We start from the raw sequence: 22,130 nt of genomic DNA, 5'->3' as shown, positions 1-22,130 counted from the left end.
CATTGGAGAAGGAAATGGCAACCCACTCCAGTGTTCTTGCCTGGAGAATCCCAGGGACGGCAGAGCCTGGTGGGCTGCCATCTATGGGGTCGCACAGAGTTGGACACGACTGAAGCGATTTAGCAGCAGCAGCAGTTTTACTTTAAGGATAGAGAAGCTGTGCAGCTGCCGAGAAGGGTTGGCATTTAAGTGATGCTGAGCTACTGAAATGAGAAAAGGTCAAGACCTTGCAAAGTGTAAAGCTGTCTTCGGATTGGACTCTGCTCTTCTTTCGCATTACTTTCTTCAGGCTCTTTCTTAGGGCTTGTGATTTAGTATGTGCTTGTGCTTGTGTGTGTGTGCTTAGTCAAGTCCATCTCTTTGCGCCCCCATGAACTGTAGCCCCGCAGGCTCCTCCATCCAGGGAATTTTTCAGGCAAGAATACTGGAGTGGGTTGCCATTTCCTACTCCAGGGGATCTTCCTGACCCAGGGATTGAACCTGCATCTCTTGCATTTCCTGCATTGGCAGGTGGACTCTTTACCAGTGTGCCATCTGGCAAGCCCTCGTGGCTAGTGGGCGCTACTAAAGCAGCCTCATCCTGTAACATTCAGTAAGATTTCTTAAGTGAGTACTGGCTTAGGTGAAGTTTCTTTCTTGATTATTTTTTTAATCTATTTTCTTTCCACTCAACAGGTTGTATTCCTTGAGTCCAAGCAGCACAGTAATCTGACAAGAATGTACTCTCGGAATAAGAGCTTTCCATGGCTTGAAGGAAAAAGACACCCACAACCCATGTAAGATGAGAACAGGGGCCTGAGAAGTGCTCTGGGACGCCTCTGGTTAGCCCTGAGCCTATGGTGGAAGTTCTCATTCACATCCCTGAGTTTACTGTGAAACAGGCACTGTCTCAAAACACAAAGAGAAAAGTAAAAAATAAACAGGAATCCCTGTCTCTCTGGTATTTATGTTCTAATGGGAGTGGAGAGGAAGCAGATGGTTAATAAATAATGAAAGCAAATTACATTAGTGAGGAATAAGTGTGACAGGGAAGAATAAAGCAGGAAATTGCATTCACTATTATTAGAAAATTGAGCATTAAAAAGTAAAGTCTGAGTTGAATCAGTAAAAACTTTACATTTAAAAATAGACATAGGCTTCCTTCGTGGCTCAGTGATAAGGAATCCGCCTGCCAATGCAGGAGACATGGGTTTGATCCCTGATCCGGGAAGGTCCCACATGCCACAGAGCAACTAAGCTTGTGTGCCACAGCTGTTGAGCCTGTGCTCTAGAGTCTGTGGAGCACAGGCTCCACAGCAAGAGAAGCCACCCCAATGAGAAGCCCGTGCACCACAACTAGAGAGTAGCCCCCACTTGCCACAACTGGAAGAGAGCCCTAGCAGCAACGAAGACCCAGCACAGCCAAAAATAAATAAATAAATAATGTTAAAAATAGGTGAGGTTAAAAAATGTTAAAAGTAGGTGAGGCTACTGGGGCTTCCCTGGTAGCTCAGCTGGTAAAGAATCCGCCTGCAACGGAGGAGATCCCAGTTCGAGTCCTGGGTCGGGAAGATCCCCTGGAGAAGGGATAGACTACCCACTCCAGTATTCTTGGGCTTCCCTGGTGGCTCAGATGGTAAAGAATCTGCCTGCAATGTGGGAGACCCGGGTTCGATCCCTGGGTTGGGAAGATCCCCTGGAGGAGGGCATGGCAACCCACTCTAGTATTCTTGCCTGGAGAATCCCCATGGACAGAGGAGCCTGGCAGGCTATATAGTCCATGGGGTCACAAAGAGTTGGACATGACTGAGCAACTAAGCACAGCACAGCACAGGTGAGGTTACTAGCCATACAAATAGTTCTGGGAAAAGTATCTAAAGAGAGGAAGCACATGTGCAGTCTTGGATATCTCCTTAATCTCAGGAGCAATAGATGTGGTCATCTCATCTCTTTGCTCCAGCAGAGTTCAGCTCCTGCCATTAACTTTGTCCTTGAGATATCAGAGGAAACAAAACTCCAGTTCACTCCACTTGACAAACTCCAGCTGTTCAAACCAGGGGGCCATCTACTTCCTACCTCAGCATGAGACCAAGTTTGTTTTATCCTGAGCAGCTAAAAAGATAGGTATGGGAAAGTCGTAGCTGATTTTTGGTTGAAGTGGAGAGAAAGGGATCAGAAGTTCAGTCTTAGGCATGTTAAGTTTGAGAAGTTTCTCAGACAGCCACGTGGAGATGCTCAGAAAGTATTTAGGATATCAGTTCAGTTCAGTCACTCAGGCATGTCCGACTCTTTGCAACCCCATGGACTCATAGCATGCCAGGCTTCCCTATCCATCACCAACTCCTGGAGCTTGCTCAAACTGATGTCCATCGAGTCGGTGATGCCATCCAACCATCTCATCCCCTGTCATCCCCTTCTCCTCCCACTGTCAATCTTTCCCAGCATCAGGGTCTTTTTCAAAAAGTCAGTTCTTCATATCAGGTAGCCAAAGTATTGGAGCTGCAGCTTCAGCATCAGTCCTTCCAAAGAATATTCAGGACTGATTTCCTTTAGGATTGACTGGTTTGATCTTCTTGCAGTCTAAGGGACTCGAGTCTTCTCCAACACCACAGTTCAAAAGCATCAATTCGTCGGCGCTCAGCTTTCTTTGTGGTCCAACTCTCACATCCACATGTGACTACTGGAAAAACTATAGCTTTGATTCGACGGATCTTTGTTGGTAAAGTAATGTCCCTGCTTTTTAATATGCTGTCTAGGTTTGTCATAACTTTTCTTCCAAGGAGCAAGCGTCTTTTAATTCCATGGCTGCAGTCACCATCTGCATTGATTTTGGAGCCCCCCAAAATAAAGTCTGTCACTGTTTCCATTGTTTCCCCATCTATTTGCCATGAAGTAATAGGACCAGATGCCATGATCTTTGTTTTTTGAATGTTGAGTTTTAAGCCAGCTTTTTCACTCTTCTCTTTCACTTTCATCAAGAGGCTCTTTAGTTCTTCTTCACTTTCTGCCATAAGGGTGGTGTCATCTGCATATCTGAGATAATTGACATTTCTCCCGGCAATCCTGATAGGTCAGTTGGTAAAGAATACGCCTGCAATGGGGTTTAATTCCTGAATCAGGAAGATTCGCTGGAGAAGGGATAGGCTACCCACTCCAATATTCTTGGGCTTTCCTTGTGGCTCAGCTGGTAAAGAATCCACCTGCAGTGTGGGAGACCTGGGTTTGATCCTTGGGTTGGGAAGATCCCCTGGAGAAGGGAAAGGTACCCACTCCAGTATTCTGACCTAGAGAATTCCATGGACTGCATAGTCCATGGGATTGCACAGAGTCAAATACGACTGAGCAACTTTCACTTTCACTTTCCCAGCAATCTTGATTCCACTCAGTGACTTTCACTTTCACTTTCCCAACAATCTTGATTCCAGCTTGTGCTTCATCCAGTCCAGCATTAGAAGTTCATCCAACTCTGCATAGAAGTTAAATAAGCAGGGTAACAATACATAGCCTTGACATACTCCTTTCCCAATTTGGAACCAGTCCGTTGTTCCATGTCTGGTTCTAACTGTTGCTTCTTGACCTGCATACAGATTTCTCAGGAGGCAGGTAAGGTGGTCTGGTATTCCCATCTCTTTAAAAATTGTCCACAGTTTGTTGTGATCCACACAGTCAAAGGCTTTAGCATAATCAATGAATTAGAAGTAGATGTTTTTCTGGAATTCTCTTGCTTTTTCTATGACCTAACGGGTGTTGGCATTTGATCTCTTGTTCCCCTGCCTTTTCTAAATCCAGCTTGAACATCTGGAAGTTCTCGGTTCATGTACTGTTGAAGCTTATACAAAGATTCTTGTATCTATGCATTTGCTTACTACCTATAAACCTGTTTTAATTTTTAATTCAATAGTTTTGCATGATTCTTTTTATATTGCTGTCTAATGAAACTTCTACTTTATTTTGTTTGTCTAATGTGAGTGAATCAGTAATTGGCCAATTAAAAACCTCAAATTGGCAGATGCATAGCTGACTGTTCCCTTGAGATCAATGGTCACAGATAAACTACAGAAAAAAATCCTCATTTGATATTTTAAGGATTATGGTAATATATATTTTCTAGAAAGATTTAAGGCAAAAGGAGATGAGAGCAGCAGAGGATGAGATGGTTGGATAGCATCATGGGACATGAATTTGAGCAAACTCTAGTAGATAGTGAAAGACAGCCTGGTGTGCTGCAGCCCATGGGATGGCAAAGAGTTGGACACAATTTAGCAATGGAACAACAAAAATAAATATTTTCTAGAAACTAAATTTTTCCCATGGAACAAATTGGTAACATTAAATATTCAGACAAATATATGTTATATTTTCATATGTAATTCAGTCATATATACATGTAAGTGGTATAGATTTTAGAAATATAGTTCCATACTCCAAATTTCAAAAATGTTAATTTATACTGAAAGAGATACTGGCTGAGTGACTGGCCAATTGGCTACCTGAATCAATCAGTACTTACTGTAGAAAAAGACATATTTACAGGTTTTCAAGTCAAATGTATCAAATATAGGGAATCAGACACTTAGAAAATTGTTTAGGTACTGAAGAAGTAAAAGCCAAGGGGAGAATTTGTAGGTTTCAAATTTTACTCATGAGTTTTTGGGCTTTCCTGTTGCCTCATATGGTAAGGAATCTGCCTGGATTGCAGGAGACCTGGGTTGGATCTCTGGGTCAGAAAGGTCCCCCTGGAGAAGGAAATGACTACCCACTCCAGTATTCTTGCCTGAAGAATTCCCTGGATAGAAGAGCCTGGTGGGCTCCAGTCCATGGGGTCACAAAGTGTTGGACATGACTGAGCAACTAATGCTTCACTTCACTTCACTTCGCATCTCACCACTTTGTCAAGATACTGTCACCATTACTACTTCTGCCTTGTAAAGCCAGGCAAGTACATGAGAAATGACCCAACTTTTTGAAAAGACCCCTCACTTATAGAAAAGCACACAGTTCTGGCCCTTCAGCTGGAACTGCCATCTTCCAGTAATTCACCAAAATGACCAGAACAAAGGGTAAGAGGAGAAGCTCCTGTTATGTATTCTCTGGGTGTTCAGTTGCTTAGTCGTGTCTGGCTCTTTGTGACCTCATGGACTGTAGCCCACCAGGCTCCTCTGTCCATGGGATTTCCCAGCAAGAATACTGGAGTGGGTTTTCATCTCCTTCTCCAGGGGAATCTTCCCAATCCAGAGATTGAGCCTACATCTCCTGCATTGGCAGGCAAATTCTTTACCACTGAGCCACCTGGGAAGCCCTAGGCATTCAGAAAACATGGAGTTGTTCCTTTGGCCACATACATGTGAGTCTACAAGAAAGCTGATATTGCAGACATCAAGGGAATGGGCACTGTTCAAAAAGAAAATCCCCACAAGTGTCACCACAGCAAATCTGGAAGAGTCTACAATGTTACCCAGAATGCTGTTGCCATTGTAATAAACAAACAAGGGCAAGATTCTGGCCAAGAGAATTAATGTGTGACTGAGCATATTAAGCACTCTAAGATCCTAGGTTGCTTCTTGAAACGTGTGAAGGAAGATGATAATAAAGAGGAAGCCATGGGACTTCCCTAGTGATCCAGAGGCTAAGACTCCATGCTCCCTATGTCGGGAACCCAGGTTCAATACCTGGTTAGGGAACAGATCCTGCATGTTGCAACTAAGATCTGGCTCAGTCAAGTAATTTAATATTTACAACGAAAAAAAGAAGGATGACAAAGAGAAAGATTGTTGGGTTCAGTTGAAGCACCATCCTGCTCCAGTCAGAGACACACATTTCATGAGAACCAATGGAAAGGAGCCTGAATTGTTTGAATCCATTCCCTGTGAATTCATGGCATAACAGGTATGAGAAAAATAAGACCTGGATGCTAAAAAACACACATAAAAACAAACAAACATGTACTTCTTCTCACCACTACTACAGGAAGAGAAAAAGGACAACCACTTCCTTTCTACCTTCTGAACCTCACGCAAGCTTATCGCACTGATAGAACTTAAACATCCCATCCAGATATCTGGAGGAAAGGAAATTGAGATATGTAATTCCCAGGCTTATAGTCCTCCAACCAGAAGGGAGAGCAGAGAGGGATTTTGGAATTGATGTTGTTGCCAAAATGCATTCTTTCCCAGAGTTCAACCCAACGGCTTATATTTTAACTTTTGAACAATGGCAAAATTGACAATAGCATGTGTTGATCTAAGATAATACAACCCATTCCTCATTTAAGTGAAAATGTCCTGAAACTCTCTCAAGGTAGAGATCCACAGTTGAATCAATCACTGAATCCATCTCTGGGGAATGATTATGTTTTATTTTTCCCAATAAAGATACACTGTTCTATGATAACTAGAGATAAAATTATAAGATAGAGTTGTACCAACACATCTTACATGTAATATTTAGGAAGAAAGAAAACAATGGCTAATATATGCTAATTAAAATGAAGAATTTTCTAGTTATTTCTAAATGCCTAAAACTAGTAATGAGATGCTGGTGCTTTTAATTTCACTTTTCTACTACATAGTCTGTCTCTCTCTTGCCCTCAAATCATTTTTGTTGTTTATGATTATTTACTTGGTGAAAATTTCTCAATAGCCCTACATGCACTAGATTCAGGAGTCTTCACTAATTAGACAGGAGGTACAATGAAATACCCTTTGGAAATCTTTTGGATTCCAGACATACATCCTTTTATAACCATTATGTAGCAGGATCAATCACTCCAACCACCATAATAACCCACACAATTGCCTGCTGGTTTCAGAGCCATGAAGTACAAACTATCTAGTATGCAGTCTCGATGCTCAAATCAATCTAAACCTTTCCATATATATTCAGTTGAAATTTAAAGGTGATACTTCTTCCTAATTGATGCTCTAAATTTCATGTAAGACTTAGCTATGCTATTAATTCATTCACCTCTTAATTCTGGAATCAAAAGTATTAGATGGGGCTATAAAAATAGCTGTGTTCTGCAACTATAAAAATATAAAAGATCAGGACTTCTCTGGCGGTCCAGTGGCTAAGACTCCATGCTCCCAAAGGAGGAGGACTGAGTTCAATCCCTGATCGGAGAGCTAGATCATGCCACATGCCACAACTGAAGATCCCACATGCTGCAACTAAGATCGAAGATCCTGTGTCCGCAACTAAGACCTGACCCAGCCAAATAAGTACATGTTTTAAAAAATAAGGAAAAGATCAAATACTTAAAAGCTATTTTTATCACATTTTGACTGAGAATTTAAATTCCCAAACTAGTAATTTCTCACTTACAGGCTATTCTATGTTGACAAAGTCAACCAGTCCACCATCAAGTCTTGTAGTGATTAATCTTTCATACTGTTTCTTTTATAACAGCTGGTTTACCACCCTAATTAAGCCATGCCTTCAAAGGGTACATTATTCAGGCACACATAATAATTTAAGGAGTTATTTGCAATTTCATACTGTGGAAAACCAGTATATATTTTCCACTTAGGACCTTCCAAAACAATCTTGCAGAAGTAAAACAACTTCCAGCTGCTATTTTTGATGATCTAGTTCTTGGAAACATTTTTGGTACTCTATTCTATTTTATTCAAGTCGTGTAAAGAAGCCAAAAACTTCTTTAAGTATTTCAAGCAAGCAAAAGTTAACATAGAGAATTGGTACCTACAAAAACCATTAGAAGTCTTAGATGAATGAAAGTCTCCAGATTGCTTTTTGGATTTTTTAGTTGTGATCTAAATAATCAGAAATTTACCATTAGGACAAATTTTATAAAATGACCGGAAATCTTCACTGATTACTGAGACTTCTATGAATATTTGTGGAGTTAAGGGAGAATAGGGGCTTCCCAGGTGGCACACTGGTAGAGAATCTGCTTGCCAAAGCAGGAGATGCAGGAGACATGGGTTCGATCCCTGGGTCGGGAAGATCCCCTGGAGATGGAAATGGCAGCCCACTCCAGTATTCTTGCCTGGGAAATTCCAGAGACAGAGGAACCTGGTGGGCTACAGTCCATGGGGTAGAAAAGAGTCAGACACCACTGAGGACAGCACATACAAGGGAGAATAATTTGCAGCACCTGTAATGTGTGGTTACAGGACTCATATAGAAGGGAAGGAAATAATTCCACTGAAATAAAAGGAAAAAGAAAAGACCTCAACATAGACATCCACCTCAGGGTTTTGATGTAAAGAATATGGAAAATATGATAAAGATTGTTGCACTTTGATTCACATTTTTATGGATACTTTCTAAATGATGCAATATGAAAAATAGTCAACCTTGAGAAAGTTACAGCAAACATTATCCCTCTTCTCCCACAACTTGCAGTCTAGGGAGAAATACAGATGAGTAAACAGAGTATCTAGGGACACTTTCCTAGATTCATGAATTGATCCTTCTCACCCCTGGCTCTGGAAGAGCCAAGAAGGCAGGGGCAAAGGGCCCTAAGGAAATAAACCACTTGTATACTGAAAATTTCAAAACATTGCTGAAAGAATTACGTAAGACTCATTAATTGGAATGACATGCTATGTTCATACACTGGAAGACAACATTGTTGACATTTCCATATCACCTAAAGTGCAGATTCACTGCAACACCTAACAGAACTCCAAAGCCATTTTAAAAGAAATGGAAAAAAACGTTCTTAAAACACATATGAAACTGCAAAGGACCCCAAAGAGCCAAAACAATCTTGACAGCAAAGAACAAAGATGGAGGTTTCACATGTCTTGACTTCAAACTATTACAAAATCTATAGCAATTGAAACAGAATGATACTGGCATAGAAACAGGCAGATAGATCGATGGACCAGAATAAAGAGTCCCCAGATAAACTCACACATACATGGCCAAGTGATAATTTCTGAGTATCTAAGATAACACAATGAGGAAATGATAGTCTCTTCAACATCAACAGAATGAAAAGGCAACATGTTTACAATCCTTATATCTTAAAAAAAGACTAACATCCCAAATACATAAGAACTACAACAACTCACTTGAAAAAAAATTTGTTTTAATGAACAAAAGAGTTGGATATATATTACTCTAAAGAAGACATACAATTAGCCAACAGACATTTGAAAAGTTGCTCAGCATCACTAATCATCATGGAAATGCAAATCAAAATCCCAGTGAGATATCACCTCACACTTGCTAGGATGTGTATTATAAAAAAAAAAAAATTATTTAACATAGCAAAGTTGGCAAAGAAGTGGAGAATTAGAACCTTTGTCCACTGTTGATGGGAATGTAAAATGGTGAAGCTGTTATGGAAAACAGTATGGAGGTTCCTCAAAACATGACAAAAGAAGTCCCACTTCCAGGAACATAAGCAAATGAAACAAAATCGTTATAGCAGAGAGATAACTGTCATTCCATGTTCATTGCAGCGTTTTAAACAATAGACAAGAAGGGTCAATCTTGGGTGCAGTGGGAAGCCAGGAACTCACGTGTGTGGAGCTGGTTGCTGCACTGAGAGAATGCAGCAGGCAGAGCTCCTAACCCTGGCCCAGACTCAGAGCACATCCACCCTTGCCCTGGATGGGCAGGTATGTTTATGTAAACTGTTAATATTTCCAAGCCATTGTCTGGAGATTGGGACACATTTGTTGGCACACACTGTTCCCCAGAAGCACTCCAGGGCTTATGTCTGCACAGCCTGAAAAGCCTTATAAATACCCCTATCTGCAACACTCCTATTGCCACGGACAACAAGAGGAAAGATGAGATGGTAAACACAAAGAGCTGTGTATTCCTCTGCGAGAAGCTATTCACACGTTTGTTATTTACAGACAACATCCTCCCTGTGATTTCAGGCTCTTGGGTAACTGTAAGCTATTTGGAAGGCCCCCAGGGGTTACTCCTGTGCAAACGAGCAGCCCTAAGATTTCCACCTCCCTCAAAACAGTCATTTTCTTTCTTCTAAGCCCTTTGATTCGTTAGTAGGGTGACCATATGTCCCAGTTTGCCTGGGACAACCCCTGTTAGAATCTATTATCCTGGAGTAATTTGAACAGCTCCAAAATATCCTAATTTGTTCCATAAATTGTAGACCATCCTATCCCTTAGCCATACCTGTGTTTCAAGTTAATTCTGTCCTTTAGTAGTTAGAGAGTCTCATTGCATGTATCCCAGACACAGATGGCCCTGGAGGAGGACCCTCTGGGGTAACATCTGTGTGGGTAACATCTGATGTTGCCTGCAGGGGTGTGAGGGACAAGAGGGGAGAGGGGAGAGAGGAGAGGCTGCCTTGGAAAGTGGAGCTGGTGTCTACACCCCAGGAAAGAGGTGAGTCCCTCAACTCCAGAGGGACTCTCGTGATTATCAATAAACATGCACTGGGAAGGCAGAGAGCAGGTTACAAAGGCAAAATAAGCCAGGTTCCCAGACCCCAAGAAACTTCTAATTGAGTTGAGGAGACTTAGAAAAATAAACAACAGCACAAGATCAAGTGTGCCAGTCCCTTGCAGGTGTATATTTATTGAATCGTTTATTCATTCAACAAACATGAATTGAAATATCCCGGGCTCCATGCTAGAGATATTTGTAGTCTAGACTGGTATAAACTCCAGATAGAAGGTGCTATGTATCATAGCTGTGGTGGGTTCATTGGGTCTCATTCCAAAATTGCCTTGCAAGGTTCTCATGAAATTCACTTTTTTTTTTTCTCAGTTTTACAGAACATTTTATTTTATTATTATTATTTTAATTTTATTGAAGTATGTGGAATCTAAAATAGGACACAGATCAATGAAACAAAAACAGACTCACACCATAGAACAGACTTGTGGTTGCCAAGCTAGAGAGAAGTTGGGGAGGGAAGGATTGGAATCTGGGATTAGCAGAGGCAAATTATTACATATAGGATGGATAAACAATAAAGTCCAGTTGTACAGCACAGGGAACTATATTCTATATCCTGTGACAAACCATAATGGAACAGAGTATGAATATATATATGTATGTGTGTGTTAAGTTACTTCAGTCGTGTCTGACTCTTTGTGACCCTATGAACTATAGCCCACCAGGCTCCTCTGTGCATGGGATTCTCCGGGCAAGAATACTGGAGTGGGTTGCCCTTTCCTCCACCTGGGGATCTTCCCAACCCAGGGAGTAACCCTACGCCTCTTAGGTCTCCTGCATTGGCAGGCAGGTTCTTTACCACTAGCACCACCTGAGAAACCCCCATATATGTACGTATGACTCAATATAACTGAGTCACTTTGCTGTACAGAAGAAAGTAACAAGTTCACTTATTTTTGCATGATGGGAAATAGCATTCAACCCAACATACTGACCCAGGCATTGGAGAGGAATGAAAGCTCATTGGTTTGCCCTGGAAGAGGCAGCTCTGGAGCTGTGATGTGGGAGGAAGAAGAAATGATACGGCTGGAATGGGGAGCTCATTACCATCCTGGAAACCTAGCTCATCAACACCAAAAGTGGAACTTCCCATCTTACTGATCTCTGAATGTCCAAAGTGCCAGGTACTGAGTAATAATATTTCAGTAAATGAATAAAGGCAAGAGTATTCCCACAACTTCAAAACATTAACTAAAGAACCCTCATGCCAACTGTGAAAACTGGGGGGCTTGAGGGAGGGCCTGGTCTAGCTGCTTAACCATTTTGAGGTCTTAATCATGTGAATTTGCTTCTCCTCGAGAATGGGGCCAAGACCATGCTTTTGTTCTGACTCTGAACTCCAGGCATGGGAAGCAGTCACCAACTCTATGCCGACCTAGACAGATCAGAGGCCCTCTGGGATCCCAGCTTCAGTGGAAAACTGAGCTACTCTAAGTGGTATAGATGGAAATGACAATGAGTCTTTGTCCAATTTAAAATGCTGATTAATGAACTCCCAGGGCTACCCAAGGGCACTCCCCTGAGAGGTGATCTTTCTGGGGGAAGGGGTGACTCAGGTCATACATTTGCATAACTGGGTCTACTTGTTTTCTTGAGGGTTTGAGGGATTCTTGGTCAACTGCTGAGCCATATCTGGAAGACTCCCCATATTCCACCTACTTCCTTCCCCTGCTGGTCACCTGTCCAGCCACTGACTTGATGGAGAAGACCTAGGTCACTCAGAATGACCTCAGGCACCTTCTAACCTTTCTTCTCTGTCCCCTCACCCTCACCTCTCTTCTCTGCACCAGTCGGTGCCTGCCGCTGGGCCCTTGGTCTCTTTCTCTCCCTCCTCTCCTGGGGAACACAGGCCATCAATCATTCCTCTCCCTCACCCTCAGTCCCTACTCCCCACTCACCTTCTCTTCTCTGCACACTTCTCTTGACCTTGCTGTTCCTTCCAGTTACCTCCTCTGTCTTTTTAATTTCAAGCTTACTTTTTCCTGTTTGAAAAGCATTATCTGTATATTAGAGAAATTTGGAAAATACAAAAAGGTATTGGAAGGAAAAAGATTACCTATTATTTCACAACCATGAGACAACCACTTTTAAATTAACAGTCCTGTTGATGGCTAAATTCCTGTGTGTGTACAACATCTTCGTTAACTTGGTGGCATGCTGCATTCACTATGTTATAAAATAATTTCCCATTTAATGTATCTTAGACATTTTGTCGTATGATATTGCTATAATATATATTTTATGATTGCTATCTCAAAATGACTGTATTTAACCAATTTTTATTAGATATTTAATGTTTTCTATCTTTTTTCTTTTAAAGAGACAGTTATTATTTTAAGAATCTTTACACTGAAGAGTTCAAAAGAGGTGAAAGTAAATGTTACTCATTCGGTCGTGTTAAACTCTTTGCGACCTCATGGACTGTAGCCTGCCAGGCTCCTCTGTGCATGGGATTTTCCAGGCAAGAATACTGGAGTGGGTTGCCATTTCCTACTCCAGGGGATCTGCCTGACCCAGGGATCAAGCCCACGTTTCTTGCACTGCAGGCAGATTCTTCACCTTCTGAGCCACCAGGGAAGCCCATCAAAAAGTGGTAGGTTTTATTAAATTTATTGATCTGTATTTAAAAGGAACTTTTGACAAAGATTCACTGGAAATAATCTGAACAAGCAGGAAAATAGTTATTACTACTGAAACCTACAAAAAATAATTCCAAGACATACAGTTTATCCGATATAACAATACCTCTAAGTACTGTCACTGATATAAAACACTGCTTCTCAGTTTTCTAAACACACAGTCGTATAATTAATAATATTCAATCACTTCTATTCTTTATTCAGTATATAAAAATTAAGATATCAATTAAAAATTAACATATCCTTCTCTTTAAATATTTCTCACAGATATAATTCCAATATTTTTATTCAATAGTGGTGTGGTTTACGGTATTTTTCATTCACAAGTCCAACAGCAATCCACCTCAGAGGGAACTGTCAGTCTGTAGGCTCAGAGTGCAAATAAAGACTTCAGGAATGCAGCAACAGACATTTCTAAAATACAAAACAGATAAAATTCTTAGAAGATATATGCAATAAGCTCTGCTGAGCAGCTGGCCACAGAATTAGAAGATTTAGTAATTTTACTGGTGATTTCCATGGGACTCCAGATTTTACCAAACTCAGCTTGAACTCTCAGCTTCGGCTTTGTATTTTGCTTTTCCAGTTTCGCTAACGACACAAACATCATTCAAATCCCTGAAATATTCATTATAGTCAAGAGCATACCCTACGATGAACTTGTCTGGAATTCCAAATCCAACAAAGTCTGATCTATAGCCAACACTTCGAGGGGTCCTTCTCACCAGCAAGCTGGCAACCTCGACCATCTTTGGATTATGCTGCTTGACCAAGGATAGCAAGGTTTGCATTGTTTTGCCCAAGTCAATTATATCTTCAACAATCAAGACGTTCTTTCCTGCCAAAGTTGAGAGATTATCTCCACCAGTGACTTTGATGGCACCTGTTGACTGGTCATTACAGTAGCTCTTCAGTCTGATAAAATCTACAGTCAGACTTGGGAGAGCCGAAAAACTGGGCTGTGGTGCCGTGGTGAACGCACTTCACCGACAACATGTCTCATTTACCGATGAAACTTTTACGCAAGAAGATCGAGAAGCGGAACCTCAAATTGAGACAACGAAACCTAAAGCTCCAGGGTGCCTCAGCTGTGAGACTGTCAGAAACTCAAAATGGAGATGTGTCTGAAGAAACCGTGGGAGATGGAAAAGTTAAAAAGTCCCTAAAGCAGTTTGTGAATGTGGGCTTGTCAGAAGCCCAAAATGGAGATATAGCTAAAGAAACAGTAGGAAGCAGAAAAGTTAAAAAATCCCTAAAACAACCTATGAGTGCTGGGTTGTCAGAAGCCCAAAATGGAGACATATCTGAAGAAGCAGGTGTAGTTGGAAAGTGAAAAAGTCTCGAAAACAATCTGTGAATGCAAACTTGTCAGAAGCCAACAGTGGAGACCTACCTAAGGAAGCCATGGAAAATGTCAAAGTTAAAAAATCCTTGAAAGAGTCTGTAAATACAGGCATGTCAGAAGCCCAAAATGGAGATGTATCTAAAGAAACGGGGGAAAATGTCAAAGTTAAAAAAGCCTCCAAGAAATCTACCACATTGACCAGTGGAGAAGCAGCAATGCAGTCTCCCAATTCAGAATCAAAAAAGAAGAAGAAGAAGAAAAAGAGAAAAATTGTGGATGATGCTGGGCCTGATTCCAAAAAAGCAAAAGCTGAGGACATAGGAGACGCTGAAGATGGTGTCCAGGCTCCTGAAGAAACAGAAAACAGTGTGGAGAAGCCAGATGACGAGCATGAGGACAGCGAAGTGCCCAGCCTGCCCCTGGGACTGACAGGAGCTTTTGAGGATACTTCATTTGATTCTCTGACTAATCTTGTCAATGAGAACACTCTGAAGGCAATCAAAGAAATGGGCTTTACAAACATGACTGAAATTCAACATAAAAGTATCAGACCACTTCTGGAAGGCAGGGATCTTCTAGCAGCTGCAAAAACAGGCAGTGGCAAAACCCTGGCGTTTCTCATCCCTGCAGTTGAACTCATTGTTAAGTTAAAGTTCATGCCCAGGAATGGAACAGGAGTCCTTATTCTCTCACCTACTAGGGAACTGGCCATGCAGACTTTTGGTGTCCTTAAGGAGCTGATGACACACCATGTTCACACGTATGGGTTAATAATGGGTGGCAGTAACAGGTCTGCTGAAGCTCAGAAGCTTGCCAATGGGATCAACATCGTTGGGGCCACACCAGGCCGTCTCCTGGACCACATGCAGAATACCCCAGGGTTTATGTATAAAAACCTACAGTGTCTCGTTATTGATGAGGCTGATAGTATCTTGGATGTTGGGTTTGAAGAGGAATTAAAGCAAATCATTAAACTTCTGCCAACACGCAGACAGACCATGCTCTTTTCTGCCACACAAACTCGAAAAGTTGAAGACCTGGCGAGGATTTCTCTGAAAAGGGAGCCTTTGTATGTTGGTGTTGATGATGATAAAGCTAATGCAACTGTAGACGGTCCTGAGCAGGGATATGTTGTCTGTCCTTCTGAAAAGAGATTCCTCCTGCTCTTTACATTCCTTAAGAAGAACCGAAAGAAGAAACTAATGGTGTTCTTTTCATCCTGTAAGTCCGTGAAATACCACTATGAGTTACTGAACTACATCGATTTGCCTGTCCTGGCCATTCATGGAAGGCAGAAACAAAACAAGCGTACGACCACGTTCTTCCAGTTCTGCAATGCAGATTCAGGGATCTTGTTGTGTACAGATGTGGCAGCTAGAGGGCTGGATATTCCTGAAATGGACTGGATTGTTCAGTATGACCCTCCAGATGACCCCAAGGAGTACATTCACCGTGTGGGCAGAACAGCCAGAGGTCTGAATGGAAGAGGGCACGCCTTGCTCATTTTGCGCCCTGAAGAATTGGGTTTCCTTCGTTACCTGAAGCAATCCAAGGTTCCATTAAGTGAATTTGAGTTTTCCTGGTCCAAAATTTCTGACATTCAGTCTCAGCTTGAAAAACTGATTGAAAAGAACTACTTCCTTCATAAGTCAGCCCAGGAAGCATATAAGTCATACATTCGAGCCTATGATTCCCATTCCCTGAAACAGATCTTCAATGTTAATAACTTAAATTTGCCTCAGGTTGCTCTGTCATTTGGCTTCAAGGTGCCTCCTTTTGTTGATTTGAATGTGAACAGCAATGACGGCAAAGTTAGAAAGCGAGGCGGTGGCGGTGGATTTGGCTACCAGAAAGCCAAGAAAGTCGAGAAGTCCAAGATCTTCAAACACATAAGCAAGAAGCCATCTGATGGCAGGCAGTTCTCTCACTGAAGAAATACCTTTGTCCTGAAGTGGATTTTCTTTTTCTTGCTGTAAGAAAGGAAATTTGTGTTACTTTAGGATTTGGACTCATCTAATGAGTATGAATTGACTTGGGTCGCCAGCACTGAGATTTCCAGTGAGTCTCCTTTTTAGGGATATAAAACAGGTCGCGATGTCTTGATTGCCCAAGAGCAAAGCAAGGCATCTTTTTAGTCTTTGTGATGATAGGATATTTCTAAGTGTGAATCTTTTTTTTTCCCCAAACTTGTTACTGTTTTAATGTAATTCTTTTGATACCTTGCCTTCCTAGTGTCTGAAGCCTTTTGTGACTTGGATTGCTGTGTCAGCCTGCCAGAAAGGGCAGGTGACCGGACATTGGACAGGTGGTGGTGGTGCAGAAAATTGTCTCAATTTTTTTTTGGTTTCAGTTTTTTCTTGGACCTTAATAGTAGTTTTTTGATCTCTCCTGAAAATGTTGCTGTGTGAAAGGGCAGAGAGCTTTGGGAAATCCCTAAGAAGCACCTTCAGTTACAGGAGCACTGGGCTTTTATATGCCAGGCTTTAAAACAGTGAGTCTTTCTCCATTTTACTTTTTCAGGAGTAAGAAATATGGGTTGTCATTGTTATTTGAATAAAGCGCCCCTAGCGGTCCTGACGTTGAGAGTAGGTTGGGGGAAATCCCAGATTTTTGAGTGTCATTTACAAATGTAGTCTCTGCTGTTCTCCGTTTGGTAACTTAGCAGACTAAGGCACAAAGAACGGTGCCACTCCAGTCAAATTTGTTTCTTTGAAGTGGTTTCAATTTTGGTGAGTCCTTCCAACTCGAAATACGTCCAACAATATTTAGAAGGCAAAAGCATCTTTTTGAGAAAAGCTGCCTCTTCCAGATCCATGAAACTAAAATAGATTTATGGTGAAAACTGAAAATGAGCACACAACAGAATGAACAGCAGAGTCAGTGGTTTGATCAGATGGGGGTTTTTGTTGTAGTAATTTTTGATTTCTGGTGTGTTTGATGTTTTATTTCTAGTGTGTTTTATAACTGCAAAATGGTTATTACATTTTGTAGTAATTTAAAACCAAAGTTGCTACCATCATTTTGCTGTTGTACCAGTTACTATTCATAGATTCCAATTAAATGTGCTAAGAATATTAAATGCCGAAGAAACAATCTGGTAAACAGCATTCCAGTAGGAAAAGAATGACACTGTCCCACATCTGGGCTTGACCACTGTTCCCCTGCTGGATGTGCTGGGCTTCAGACCTTGATTGCTGGACTTCTGGCATTTAATAACTTTTTCTTTACAGTGACTTTTCTTTGTTTCAGAATAATCATGTTTCAAAAAGTACACAAAAGCAGAGAAGAATATTTAATCACTGGAACAGAAGTAAATACTGTTGATATTTTGATACTTAATCTTCCAGTGTTTTGTATACATACTTTTTAATTTTTTTTATCAAAAGTGAAGTAAGTGATCCTCTACCCAGTATTTGTAACCATCTTGTTTCATAACGTTATTTTCCTGTGTCATTAAACAATTACATCAAAAAAAAAAAAAATCTACAGTCATAGGAATGGGCCTATCGCTATTTCTGTTCAGCGCTTTGATGTAGTCCAGCAGGTCCACAAAGAACATATAGCCCCCTTGAGCATGCAGAGGGCCACACAGCTCTTCTAATCCAAAAGTCTTTTTCAGACTTGATTCTTCTTGTTCCTTTGATTTATTTTCTTAATCTCTGAGGCTCTGCGTGCCATGCAGCCTGGAGCCCTGAAGTTAAACCTTCTGCTCTGGGGCTCCTCACTGGCAGCCTCTCTCAGTGAGCTTGAGATTCCAAACTTTGGGGGCAAATTTTAATACACCCCACATCCAGATGGATGGATGGATGGATGGATGGATGGATGGATGGATCATAAACCTGTGTCCTCTCCCTAGTCTCTGGCTCTTCCTACACCTTCAGCTTTCCTGCTCAGACTACAAACACCTTTCTCCCTCTACCACCACCACCAATAGTCTCTTTCTCTGCTCCAGTGGACCGGGGAGCCTGGTGGGCTACAATCCGTGGGATTGCAGAGAGTCGGACACATTACTGGGCACACAGCACTGCTCCAGTTGGGGGTGACATCTCTAGGGATGGATCCCAGCTCACCTCTCCACCCAGAGACTCAATCCCGAGACCTGGACAACTTCTATGTCTGCTGAACGTCTTCTTCTGGATGTCTGTCCTGTTGACAACTTTGATATCAAATTCAAAGTCTCCCTTTTTCTCTAAGATCCTCTTCCTTATTTCTTCTTCTTTTGTGTGTGGCTAAAGAGACCATGACACACTTGACTCCTCTTCCCCTCTTGCTCTCTATCTACCACCTACTGTCCACCAAGCCCCATAGAACATCTTCCTGGTGGGTTTCTCCATCTGCAGCCCTCTTGCCAGTCTCACAGCCACTGCTTTAGCTCACGCCTTCATCTTCTCTTCTCTGGACAATCTCATTAACTTCTTTGCTACTGGTATCCTTCGCCTAACCTCTCCTTGCTTCAATTCAGCCCATACTCTCAGTGGTTACCAAAGGCTCTTACCTGAGCCATCTCCTTGAAGGATTTCTAATCATCTAAATTATCTCCTTAAGATTTTTCACTAGTCAGTATTTCCTCACTGACCACAGAATACCCACCCTCTTCAGCCTATCTTATAAAAACACTTTCAGTTTTAGCTCTGGTCTTTACTCTTAGCCTAAACTCCCACCTCACCCAGCAAAGCTCAATCTGATATGGTCACTCACATGTTACAGGAATGTGCCTTACTCTTCCCCATCTATACATTTTTGTTGATGTCATTCTTTCCAATTGATTTGCCATGCTTCAGGGACCAGATTAAATCTTATCCCTTCCACAGAAACAGTCTTCATTCTTAAAAAAATTAAGTGACCCTTTACTCTCTGAATTCTTATATCATTTACAAGTAGCATACTTGAACATCCTTGTGTAGATTTGTCTGGCACAGAGGAGGGTTCCTGAGATGAAGGTTGGAGGCTGGAGGGACTGGGATGAGCTAATTGCTACACACTCCTAGTACTTACCACAAAATGCCTTAATAATGCTAACGTTTACTGGGCATTTATATAAGAAAGCATATTGCATGCATCGCCTCGTTTAATTTTCACAGTATATGAGGCAAACTGGTAGCTATATAGGAGGGACTTAAGGGCTGCAGTCTAACTGGAAGCAGAAAATGCCAAGTAAACATGTTGTTTTTACTTAGATTTTATACTGATTCAAGGTGGCTTTGGAGGATACTGAGAGCAGTTATGGAAAAGAGGGACAAAATCTTCCCAGCCTACCACTTGGAGATGCAAACTGCTAAGGTAGGAGTTATTCTTATGCTTATTACACAACTGAGAAAATTGACGCTTAGAGAGTTTGAATGACTTGCCCAAGGTCACACAGCTGACCCAGGTGGAGCTGGACTTTGAGCCCGGTCCTTGTGATGACAAAACCCAGGCTTTATGGCATCATCATTATGGCAATACAGCTTGTCTTACCAAAAGGTTCCCTCTTTGGAGGTGGGATTTTGCTTTTTTTACAAAGTTATTTTTCCCAAATCAATTATCACAATGCTTACCATGTAGTTGGAGCCCAATGATTATTGTTTGAATGGATGAATAAATGAATAGGGAGTGAATACAAGAGACATAGTAGCCTTTTGCTTTTTATACTCAGGTTACTATCCTCAGAAAATCCAGTGATCCTCTTATGTCCAGAAACTCCCCTTGTCCCTTCTTGGGTATGGAGTCTATGTTTGCCTGCATACACTGGTGTAAATACATTGGCTGGCCTGGCCAATGCTAAGATTTGCTAGATGAAGTAGTGTGGATATAATGATACTCGTAGCTACTAGATAAGACAACAACAGCATTTTAAAAAGCTAAGATTGTTGCATGACTCACAGCTATCAAGCATACTTTATTCCTCTAAGGGAAGGAACAATTTCCTGTAATTTTCAAAAAAACTTATAATAAAGAGAAGTCATGATTGGCTTCTTGTTTAGCAGCTCTAATTATGTAGCTGTACAATTACTCCTTCAAACATAACCTGGCTAGCTCTGTTACTGAATTTGATCTTTTACAACACTGGGCTGGATGTGTGCTAAAGTGTACTGCCTGTCTGGAATACAGTAAAATCTTGGGATTTTGTTATGGGCTGAACTGTGGCCTTCTGAAATCCTTATATTGAAGTCCTAACCCCTGTACCTCAGAATGTGACTATTTGGAAATAGGGCCTTTAAAGAGATAATAAAGGTAAAATGAGGTTATATGGGTGGGCCCTAGTCTATTATAACTGAAGTCTTTATAAGAAGAAGAGATGAAAACACAGACACAAGGACTTACCCAGTGATCAAGACTCCACCTTCCAGTGCAGGGGGCGTGGGTTCAATCCCTGGTCAGGGAACTAAGATCCCACATGCCACAAGGTGTGGCCAAAAATTAAAAGTAAGTAAATAAAAAATTTGCATGTGTGCACTTCCACTTACCACCTCACTCTGCTTGACTTCCTCAAATTGTATGTAATCATTTCATATTGTTAAGTTAATCATGTTCCCACTATGGCTTGCGACTGTAATTTTCTTTTATTTTTTTGTCCAGCTATTGATTGTGAAAACTGATAAACATGTTTTACTATTGTGGAAAAACAAAAAACAAAAAAACAGGGACTTCCCTGGGAGTCCTGTGATTAAGACGCACTTCTACTGCAGGGTGCGCAAGTTTCATCCCTGATGAGGGAACTAACATCCTGCATGCCACGTGGCCTAAATAAATAAGATTAAAAAAAAAACAGACACAGAAGGAAGGCTATCTGAAGACAGGGAGAAAGCAGTCTTCAGCTAACCTAAGGAGAGAGGCCTCAGAAGAAATAAAACCTGCTGACACCTTGAACTTGGACTTCTAGCCTCCAGAACAGTGAGGAAATAAATTTCTGTTGTTTAAGCCACACAGTCTGTGGTACCTGGTTATGGCAGCCCTAGCGAACTAATACAGATATTAAGGTCTTGATGTAGGAAAAAGCCTGGAGGCCATCCAGTCCATCCACCCTTAGGATTTTTGCTTTCACCACTTCACATCCATCCCCCTCATCTTTCTAACAGTGTTTTTCTTTGAACATCTTCTCTTTGAAGATCTCCTCACCTTCACAAGATGCTTATGTCATTTCAGGCAGCTTTGACTAACAGTGAGCTTTGCGGATGGAACAAAATCTTTGTCCAAATTCTGAAGGCAGCTCTGCAAGTGTGCTATAACCAGCACAGAGCAGAGAACTGGCACAATTTCTTTGCCGGCTGGGTTCCCTGGGATGCAGATTCTGAAGTGGAGTTTAGGGGGCAGGATGTTTATAAAGGAGCGTCCTCAAGATCAACACCTGTGGAAGAGAGGGGACCAAAGCAGGAGTGGGCAGAGGGAGACATGGACCTGAGTACAGCCCCAACCACAGCCTTGCAGAACCCACAAGGGTCTCTGGCTTTGACTCATCACTGGATGTGGCCCCCTGGGTGGGGCTGTGATCTTGAGAGGCATCTCATGGAAGCTGAGGGAATTCCTGATGCAGAAGAGACCTGTATGCAGAAAAGCAGCCTCTCAGTCAAGGCCTAGCCTGTGGAATCTCTTATCTGAGGATGAACAATGTGAGCCTGCCATGGAGTTTATGAAACAAACTCACTCACAGCGCTTTTCTGGGCAGCTATCTCTAGGAATCCTTATAGCTCAACTAGAACTGGAGCTGGGTCACCAACTAATCTCACCATAGCACCCCAGCAGTTGGGGCAACAAGTCTGGGCGGGCTCTGGAAGCACACCACT

The 22,130-nt window shown here is 41.7% G+C and overlaps 2 protein-coding genes across 4 annotated transcripts in view; both read left to right on the top strand.

Annotated features, from left to right (window-relative positions):
- The window catches only part of LOC145505131 (histone H3.3C-like), a 52,767-nt gene that overhangs the window by 4,649 nt on the left and 25,988 nt on the right, over window positions 1-22,130 (top strand). The window contains exons 2-6 of one of the 3 annotated variants that reach the window (XM_081486905.1): window positions 676-776; window positions 11,298-11,507; window positions 12,704-12,844; window positions 12,930-12,976; window positions 19,545-19,647. In XM_081486905.1, the coding sequence (XP_081343031.1) occupies window positions 676-776; window positions 11,298-11,484 (288 nt within the window). In that variant the 3' untranslated portion in view covers window positions 11,485-11,507; window positions 12,704-12,844; window positions 12,930-12,976; window positions 19,545-19,647. Of the gene's footprint in view, window positions 1-675; window positions 935-11,297; window positions 11,508-12,703; window positions 12,977-19,544; window positions 19,648-22,130 lie in introns of those variants that run through there. The other 2 variants (XM_081486904.1, XM_081486906.1) reach the window with 2 other exon arrangements.
- LOC145505127 (ATP-dependent RNA helicase DDX18-like) lies at window positions 13,969-17,849 on the top strand. The gene is made up of 2 exons (XM_081486898.1): window positions 13,969-14,254; window positions 14,512-17,849. The coding sequence occupies exons 1-2, from the start codon at window positions 14,017-14,019 to the stop codon at window positions 16,296-16,298; spliced, it is 2,025 nt and encodes a 674-aa protein (XP_081343024.1). The 5' UTR covers window positions 13,969-14,016; the 3' UTR covers window positions 16,299-17,849.

Source organism: Giraffa tippelskirchi, chromosome 5 (genome assembly GCF_054371585.1).
Source record: "Giraffa tippelskirchi isolate mGirTip1 chromosome 5, T2T-mGirTip1v1.2.pri, whole genome shotgun sequence".
In the NCBI taxonomy this organism is placed as follows: domain Eukaryota; kingdom Metazoa; phylum Chordata; class Mammalia; order Artiodactyla; family Giraffidae; genus Giraffa; species Giraffa tippelskirchi.
This window is presented reverse-complemented; position numbering and strand designations above follow the sequence as displayed.

Excerpts from the sequence above, each read along its gene's own strand:
- LOC145505127 (XM_081486898.1), top strand. The coding sequence starts at position 14,017 with ATGTCTCATTTACCGATGAAACTTTTACGCAAGAAGATCGAGAAGCGG. Across the intron at positions 14,255-14,511 it reads AGCTAAAGAAACAGTAGGAA|AAACGGGGGAAAATGTCAAA; the intron begins GCAGAAAAGTTA and ends ATGTATCTAAAG.